The sequence below is a fragment of the Anneissia japonica genome, unplaced genomic scaffold (assembly GCF_011630105.1).
Source record: "Anneissia japonica isolate Jap-2015-1 unplaced genomic scaffold, ASM1163010v1 scaffold287800_len1627635_cov199, whole genome shotgun sequence".
NCBI lineage: Eukaryota > Metazoa > Echinodermata > Crinoidea > Comatulida > Comatulidae > Anneissia > Anneissia japonica.
Genome location: NW_022731299.1, coordinates 1,393,217 through 1,403,081, shown reverse-complemented (window position 1 = coordinate 1,403,081; position 9,865 = coordinate 1,393,217). Strand labels below are relative to the sequence as shown.

The 9,865-nt window shown below is 33.1% G+C and overlaps 1 protein-coding gene across 1 annotated transcript; it reads right to left on the bottom strand.

The window, feature by feature from the left end:
* Positions 1 to 1,245: 1,245 nt before the first annotated feature.
* Positions 1,246 to 8,115, bottom strand: LOC117115331 (dynactin subunit 3-like). The gene is made up of 7 exons (XM_033259079.1): positions 7,958 to 8,115; positions 7,223 to 7,307; positions 5,959 to 6,045; positions 4,905 to 4,988; positions 4,438 to 4,496; positions 3,395 to 3,454; positions 1,246 to 1,579 (listed from the first exon to the last, which is right to left on the bottom strand). Exons 1-7 carry the CDS (start codon positions 8,081 to 8,083, stop codon positions 1,481 to 1,483), a joined length of 600 nt encoding a protein of 199 aa, XP_033114970.1. The 5' UTR covers positions 8,084 to 8,115; the 3' UTR covers positions 1,246 to 1,480.
* Between the last annotated feature and the right edge of the window lie 1,750 nt (positions 8,116 to 9,865).

Here is a 9,865-nt window from a genome sequence, read left to right as displayed (position 1 = left end):
TACGGTAAGTAAATAACCCATAACTCGCATGGACGTAGTCCGTGATTATCCGCGCCGCCATAGTCACTTATGGTGCTACATGTTCACGTTCCACGACAGGGGGTGAAATTAACCATAACATCGGGGTAACATAACCCCCTTCTCTTCCGAAAGATGCAATGGGTTCTTGCACATGAGCCAGATGTGTACACACTAGACCTCCGTTTTAAGTCCTTATACGAAAAGTCTTGGTTCTACCATGGAGGTATTATTGAGAAGGAGATCACTCGGCAAAAGATCCCTTTTGGATCGCGCGCGGGCGTACCGGTATTACCTTATAATTCACATTTTTTCGTTAGCAACAACTTGGCAACGACATGCATTTATACGCTTCCAGCAGAGCAGTTGTGCAATAAAACGTTTGATTTTAACCCATTACATATCTTTATAATGAACAATGTTCCCCTGATTAGATTTTTTCGGGCTTTTGGTATGTTATTATTTGTATATTTCAGGAACGGATTCCGTAAAATATTTATGTTAAAATTACTTCTGTTTTCATTATAATTTTGTCTAAAGATTGACTTGTTCGACTATAAAGCTAAGTCAGCGTAAAACTGAAAAATACTCAGATTTTGGAAACATTTTTCGAATAGTTAACCCTCGTTAACCCTAAAATGACTTAGTTTATTATAATCCTTAATCATTTATTAATTAATATCTGTTAAAATTAGAATTGGCGAATTTTGGCCAATTTATAAAAATTGAAGTTGAAATATACTATACTTTTATAGGTCATGTAAATGTTCCATTAAATTCGAAACTTTTCTTGGTGGAAAATATTAATATGTTTGATATTTTATGAGAGATAAATGTATCAGCTTCAAAGTAGAAAAGATTGCGCAGCCATAGTGATTGACAGTATGTAGTGCGCATTGAGAAAAGAAGGTGCTCTCCATTTCGTCATGTTAAATTTTTTGGTCAACTATGCCTGCTGAAAATTTGATGGCGGGGAACACATGGGACTTCAAAGGCATCGCGCAAACGTTCTTTACGCGCTGCGGCAACTTTGATCTTTGGTCATTTGCATAGCGCTGCATGCGCGTAGCTTTGCCGAGTGATCTTCTCAATAATACCTCCATGGTTCTACCAACCGAACCCTGGGCTACAACCAGCGCCGATGTTAAGGTTGTAGTTTGCGGCGCACCCTGTCTTACCGCTCGACTTGATAATAATAATGGTAGATGTGTATAAGAGACAGCATACTAAACTAAGTCTCCTAATGAGGCTTAGGAAGTGGAGTTGTTTTTAGTTGTTAGAAGAAAAAAACGCAGATGCCACTGGGTTAGAAGGAAGGCATCTTAACTACTAAGCTGTTCAGCTCCACTCTAAATATTCTTAATTACTTTCATGCTTTGACAGCATATTTGACATGCAACATAAATGAGGTGTGTAGCTATACGATGATGACGGGAACCACTCAAAGTATTGGTGGCGCTATTCATAAATATTCATATTCATTCTTCCGTAGTTTTTGTTTGATTTCTTGTGCAGTGATTGTTTCATCCCACAATACGAATTGTTTTGATACCATAGAGATCTGACGGATAATTAAGAACAATATTTTCTTTTCAATTGTAAATAAGAGATTCACAGTCAGTATCATTGTGGGAAAATGGTAGATTCAAAGATTACAAATCTAAATAATAATAGCCTATAATGCTGTACGCAAATAATTCAAGGAATTAAAAAAAAATAAATTTAAAAAAAAATTATAAAAACCGACGGCCAGTCTGTATGCAAAGTATTACAAAGTAGCATATGGCAGTTGCAAGCATTTGACTTTCAAGATAAAGGTTTTAATTCAAATCTACAGAGAGTATCAGTGCTTTTGAACCAATTTACATGTCAGAAATTGATTTTCATGAAGCTGTGTAGAAAAAAATCTTGTTAATTATTGGCACCATATTTATTCATCATGTATCACAGAAGTGTATGTATCTATGGATCATCATAGTGGAGGAGTACAGATTAAATTTTAGGTGAAAAATCTAAGGTCATGGAGCATAATACAAATCACATCAATAATATGTTATTAATAATAATAATATGTGACTGGCTCTGGCAAAACCTTCTGTTAGTCATAATTTTTAATTTCCCACAAGCACCCAAAATATTATAGAATCAGAATTTTGAACATTTTCATGTTTTTGCATTTTAAAAGAAGATACTGTACATGTATATTGAAGTATATTTCTGCAAAATATCAAATCTAACTAAAAGTATATTAAAATTACTTCTAAATTACAAATCTTAATAATAAACTATTGATTTAATAATAATAATAACAATAATAATAGATGGATTTATATAGCGCAGATAAATGAGGTCTCTATGCGCTTGGGACTAGATATAATAATAATAATAATAATAATAATAATAATAATAAAAATAATTAACAACAATAATATGCTAATATGTTAATAGTGTTTAGGGGATATTTTATTTCATTTCCAAGAATAGAATATTCTTTTTTTTTTTTTCATTATTAGTGATATCTTAATGACATGAACCTTTCAAGTGTATATAAAGATGCTGGCAGAAATCAGCCTGTAACAAAATAGCAAAGATAATATAAAGAGAAGAGAGCACAGTCCAGTTTAAAACTACTGTACGTCACTCCCCTAGTTCTGATGAAAGTTGCCATCGTTGCCCTGAAAGTAAGCCCGATATACTGTTATTGTCTGAGTGAAAATTCCCCCAGATTAGATATTAATGCTTTCTAAAATAGTCACTAATCCATCACCCCCCACGAAGGATATGTATCTTGTGGAAAACAGAAACCAACACAATGTGCTCCTAGGCACAACTTGGAACCAATAGCGTGACAACCAATAGCAGCAAACATCCTCCCATAATGTATAAGAGCATACCACTTGATTACGCGCTATCATCGAGTATACTGTCCCTTTCTATACTCTTTGATAATAGTTAAATCTATATATTTTGCTAGTATGGTACACTTATATTGCACATTTGCTTTATTTCAAGTACAATACTAAAAAACATCTAATGGTCGATACCACACTCAAAAAGCCTCAACCAGCATGTCTAATGATACACACAGGCTCCACTTATAACTACAGAGACCATGAAATACACAAACAGTAAATCAAAGAATAATGATTGTAAAAAATGATTGGTAAGTACTATGTGATGTTATGATACAAGCAAAAACATGTTTAAATAATAAAACAAAATATTTTAATTGTTCTTATTTCCAAAAATCTTTTCATCTAGAAATTGTCGATGATGAAACAAGAATTTATTTTTTTTCATGTATGGCTTTATAATGTTGATATAAAATATAAAAGTTATTGCAGTTTTATCTTCACAAATATTTTGTAAAGGATACAATGTTGTTGTAGGCCTCCAAGAGCTTTCTAGTTTCCTCATCTAATTTGACTGCTTTATCCTGAGAAATAAAACGAATGGTTCTAATAAGATAAGATAAGATAAAATAACTTTTATTGTCCAACATTCCACTGGGAATTTGTTTTCTCTTAGACAATATGAAACACCTAAAATTCACATAAAAACACAGAATGATATAAGACAAACTCTTATCAAAATTAGTAAAAAGGCAATTGAACAGTTGAATAATTTATCTGAATAGTTTAATAATTTATTTTAATAATGATATTAAGGATGCCAAAAAGAAGAAAATAAATTATAGAATTTATTGATTGATTATTATCATTATATGTTTTATTGACTATTCATTGAATGATATTTTAAAACAATCCTTAGACATTGTCAGTGTAAGTGGAGGATGGAATTTATGACATTTTTTTCAGACAGAAAGATTCAATTGTAAAGTTGTTCTTTAAAAATGGAAAAAGAAATATGTGCCTGTTCAAAACCAACTTTGCCAACACATTTTCCATGGTTAGGTTAATCCACTGTAATTTTTACTTTCTTCTTAAAAAGGTCTTTGGCTTTGTATAGTACACTGGTAAACTGCTATTTTTATTACAAGCTATTCTTACAAGTTAACGACAAAAAAAAGTAAGTTTGGAATACTGGAAAGAATCAATTGAATTAGAATCAGCCAATACACACTTTAATGTATTTGCATGAATTTTTAACAGCAATAAATGAATAAGAGTTCTCATTTATTAGTTTACTAGTATGCTAATTAGTGGAAAATTCTGTCACTTTGTTTCATCCACCGAGAGAGGATACTACATACTTGTAAGGCTAAATAAGGCATACCAGTTGGTTTTGGTTTTTTGACATACCGTAATAATCTGGTTTTAAATAATTTCTTTTGCTTAATCATTGTAGTTAAACAAGCATTACATATTGTGGATTCCTTTAGTCTTTTTATATGTGCTTAATCTTTTTCTACATATTTTTTATTATAAAAAAAAACATTAAAGTGAATTATTACTTTACCTGTTGGTCTACCTGCACTGTGATAAGAGGCTGCAGGCGATCCGTTGAATTTGAAGAAACTAGATTTATGTAAATAAGGATTGCATAGTAGTTTGGTCAGTACATTAGCAACTTATGATGATGATCATGATGATAATTTGAAACATAGTACATGACTGTAAATAACAACCATTCAAATATGGAATTCACTTCCTGTTTAAGTTCAAATTGTACACTCAAAGAACATTATAATGAAATTTTAAAATTAAGTGATATTTAATTATATTTATTTTATCTATGAATTCATTGTATTGTTTTAATGGTCTATGGTTGAAACATTTTCTGTTTGGAAACATGATCTATGACTGGAAACAAGGTCTATGGTGGCAACATTAGAAACATGGCCTATTGGAAACGTGGTCTGTGACTGGAAACATGGTCTATGATTAGAAACATGGTCTGACTAGAAACATGGTCTATGAAAATACCTTTCAAATGATCACTGTCCAGGACATCCTTAAGTTGTTCAACTTCTTCTAATTGCTTTGCTTGTTCTCTTAGATGTGCTTCATCTGCGGAGACATAAATTATTCATTTTCAATTTTTTCAGAGCGAGTAACTTAAAAATATCAGGATGAGGGTTCCCACAGCTTGTGTTGGGGTTTGTCAGCTCATGGTCTCCCTCTTGGGACCACCTAGGTCCTAGATCTTTTAAATTCTTAATAATGTAGTAAATAGTAACTACAGTAAAATGAAGTCACTCCCTACTGTAGAATACACCTCCACCCTGTGCTGAATCTGAATAATACATGCAGGGTGTTTATGGGCTATTCCATTATTTTATTTTATACTTGAGTGGTAAGATTAAAAAATTTGTTAAATTTCTTTGACATTGACCTTTAACATTTTAACCCCAAAATTCTTAGATTGATATATACTGGATTTTATGATGATCTATTCATTAGTTTTGTGTAATACTGCTAACAAACTGACAAAACATTAACAAATACATAAAAATTGGAGGCAATAAGTAGAGGTAATAATAAATTAAACTAAGCACAATCAATTTTCCAGTAATCTTGCCTGCAGATTGATTTTGTCAGCAATGTTTTTGTATACATGGCTCAGAAAAAAAGCAATTGCTAGTTCAAAACACTAATTTCTTCATCCCTAACTAAAAGAATAAAATAACTAACTAACTAACTAAATCCTTTCCGAGCCACTGGGGCTCATAGGGCTGGAGCTTATCCCCAGTTTCTGTAGTGTGAAGCGGATGAGAGTTGTACTCCCCCTGGACGGGACACTAGTCCGTCGCAGGTTAGTCCCCAGCAGTTTGCTGGTACCCATTGATACAGCTAGGTGGACTGAAGCAATGTAGCTAAAGTGCCTTGCCCAAGGACACAAGCGAATCTGCACAGCAGAGACTCGAACCTCCGACCTTACGATTGAAAGCCCAAACGTCAACCGCTGCGCCAAACTGTCGCTACAAAAGAATAAAATAATAATATGCAATTAATGACATTTGCTTATTTTATAAATTACCATTTAGAATTATATCAGCTTTTGCATCTTCGAAAATTGTCATCTTTTCGATGGATTCTGGATCAAGACAAAATTTCAACTCATCCACTGAAATACAATATAATATATTCTTTATTTGTTAATTCTACACTTACTCTTTTTTGTCAGAATACTGTACCCAATTTTATAGGTTTCTCAATACATTTGAAATTGCAATAGAAGTTACTATGCATATAAAAAATATATTGAAAAGGTTAGAATAATGGTTACACTACTGTACTGTACAAGCTTTCATTACAAACCATATGATGATGTTACACATTACTAGAAACGTTTGTAATACAATATGAATACAGTAAGTAAAAATGATAGATCAAATGAATATGCCTTAAACTTTAAAAGTTAAGCTATTCTTTTACACACAGTAAAATCAGTCTCCCAACATAATTATTATCACAGTACTGTTCTGAAAAAGTGTAATTTATCTGATTATTTAAATATAATGTAAATGAGTATTGTAGGCTAATTATCATAATTTTATTTTATTATTATTATTTTTAAAATTGTTATTTTACTCATTATGGCAATACAAATAACAAATTACAATAATATGAAACATTACAAATACAAAAAATCAGCAAATTCACAAACATCTAAACAAAAGTATAAGAATAATTAAGTGAGCCAAACAGCAGCAAAAGAAAAACCACTGTCATCTTAGAGATGCATTACTCCCAGAAAAAAAAATGAAATAAATAATAATAATAATAATAATAATAATAATTAAATAATGATAATAAAAATTAACCAACAACTCAACCAACAACAACAGTTCTTTTCAGAAGTACCTGCGTGGTGTACCGCAAGCATTAGTATATAATAATAGTTTTAAAAAAAACCAAAAAAAAACCATTGCTACAACAATTATAATATCCATCTGCTTACACCACCACCAACAATAACGCCATTCTTTTTGTTCGATTTTTAATGTTTTAGTATTTTTAAGTTATTAAAATCTGATGTTTTAACATAGTGATGTACCGTTGTATTGCATTGTATTTATTTTGAATGTACTTGAATGTTTTTTAAATGCAAGGTTTTAATTTTATCGAATAGAAAATTTCTTCTTTTGGCAATAATTTAAAGTTATTCTGATCCTTACCAAAAATTAACCATCAATACCAGCACCACTAGCAACCTACACTACTACTAGCAAAAACAACAGATGTAAACAATAGCTTTCCCAGAGCTTTGCGCCTTTGAAGAGCCATAAAATGAGACTTACTACGTTTCCACAAGCTCTGTATCTTTTCTTTCCCTAAAGCAGCATTATACAGTTTCTTCCGTATGTTGTGTATATCATCCACTAACTGCACACATATAAATAAGAGATCAAAAAAGTACCCAATTATTGCATGTGTATAAAAAGGGCAAAAAATGCATTGCTCGGGCACACATTGTCTGGGCAACACAATGTTGTACTGGGTTCGTTGGTTGGTTCTTCTTGCCATCATTATGCTCCCCCCCCCCAAAAGCTAGGCCTTAGTAGTAGGCTAGGGCATAGGCCTAGCTAGCTAGGGAGGGGACCTAGTGTAGTTGGGCCTACTACTACTACAGTACCACATAGGGCCTAGGCTAGGCCTATTATTATATCTTTTTTTTTTTTAAATAATTTCAATTGCCTCCTTCTGCTAGGGTCAGGCCCTGCATCATTCTATTCTAGACACCCAAAAGCATTTTGGTTGATAAAAGGTTAGGGTAATTCTCAAAAATAGGCCTAGGCCTGACTAGAGATAGCCAAGGCATAGGCTAGGCCAAGGGCCTAGACTGGCTATGCATACTATGGGGGTGAGGACCTAGGCCTAGCCATGCCAGTAGCCTACTAGGCTATACTATTACTAAGGCCTAGCCTAGGCTCTAGGAGGGCGTTTCTCCGATGTTGATTGCAAAATGAATAGCACATCACAATCAAAAAATAAAAATTATTGTAAGAAAAGAAAGCAAATAGACATGTTCTCACCTCACCACATTCACTTTCCGTATTGCTGCTCCAGACTCTAGATTCCAGCAATTTTAATCGCGATTCAAGCGTTGCTACCGTTTCGTCGGTCGTCATCTTTTCTTCCCGAAATGCAATATTGCCCATGTTTACACCTAGAGTACCACCTAGCTTACTGAAACAAAAACATAATGTTTTAGAGTTGTTGCTGTCGCTCTATGGTGGTTTTATCAAATCACGACTACTCCCGGAAAAGGTGGACATCCTTTCATTGAGCGTATAAAAGAATGATTCAAAGGCCGTAGTCAAATTTATTAATTGTCGTTATTAATATACCTTGTTATGCACAGCCCAATAGGCATTTCGTCTTCATCATCAACGTCCTCGTTATCCGAATAAACATTTTTGGCAATGGTTGTTCCATTCATCGTTATTAATTAGAGATCGCCGGTCTTTATGAAAGTAATTTAATAGCTCATTAAAAATATCCAATAAGTAATTAACTTCTAATACAGCTGGATCGAACCATATATGAATTAGTGTAATTTCTTTGCTCTATCCAGGGGACAGTGAAATTGCTCTATCCCCAGTAAATTGAATGCATAAATAATTAGATGTGACCAGTAGGCCTATATGATAACTGTTAATTTTAAAGGAAAATAGTTTGTCGTAATATTTTTGATTAAAAGCTATTAGAATAGATCAGGCCTACTTATAAGCAGAAAATAATCAACTTAATTTTTGAATCATTTTCTTAAAGGTTATGGACACAGAATATTGATGTCTGCTTGCTATAACACTGACGATTTCATGTCGAATGAAAACAATATTTAACAAAGTGACCGTCATTCGAGTTGGTGTAACTATAAGGCATTCCATTCAAATGATATTAAAACACGAGTCCTAAACAAAGCAATTGTCTCTCAAAAAAACTTATCTTAGCAATTTCTAACAATAGAATATAGTGCAATTGTGTTGGCCTATTCTTCCATGAACTTACTGAGAACTTGGAAAAGAGATGAAACTGGATTTACGCAGACGATCAGGCACCTCTCAATAATACTCGCATGTCACAGTCATTTATGAACTGTCTTCTACGTTTTCACGTCCTGGTATCTAGTTTTGTATGCACGATCACAAAGACCATATCACCCGTGATTACAGTCCCACAACAAGGGGACGCTTTTAACCTGCAGTGTTTGTTTTCTCAGGAGCTGTTATCGAAGCGTGAACTTCCCTGTACCATTGTTTTTCTTTATTAAGAATTATAATACTAATAATAACAATATAGATTTGTGTAATAGTTTTATAGATTTTTGTCGCTGAATAGCTTGTCGCAGTGAATTCAAAAGAACTCTAGCCCTGTCAAATTAATTGAGTATGGGTATAGGGGAGGCGATTACTTAAAACTAAAATATAATAAGAGATCATCATTAATAACATCAGCATGATGATGAGGCATCATCAATACCATTATCATTGTCCTCATCCGATCGCCATCATTATCATTATTATCCTTATCAACATCCTCATCATCATTATCTTCATCATCCTCATTATTGCCATCATCATCCTCACAATCATCGCATCATCATCATCATCATTATCATCATCATCAGCAGCAGCATCATCAACAGCATCATCCACTTACCATTATCATCTCCATCATCATCATCATCCTCATCATCATTATTATCATTATTCTTGTTGGTAATCCTATATATTACACAAATACACTGAATATACTTAAAATATCATATTTATTGAAACAAACAATAACTTATACTCATCTGATTTCCATAATGACAGCTGATAAAATGCATTAAACTGATTATTACGTGCCTGAGGGAGGATAACCTCAACATTGATTGGAAAATGAACGGTACCGGTACTACCGGTACTATCCTCCTGGGCGCGCGGCGTTTGGTG

Excerpts from the sequence above, each read along its gene's own strand:
- LOC117115331 (XM_033259079.1), bottom strand. The coding sequence starts at position 8,083 with ATGGGCAATATTGCATTTCGGGAAGAAAAGATGACGACCGACGAAACG. Across the intron at positions 3,455-4,437 it reads CAGTGCAGGTAGACCAACAG|GATAAAGCAGTCAAATTAGA; the intron begins GTAAAGTAATAA and ends TTTATTTCTCAG. Across the intron at positions 1,580-3,394 it reads TGGAGGCCTACAACAACATT|ATCTCTATGGTATCAAAACA; the intron begins GTATCCTTTACA and ends ATTATCCGTCAG.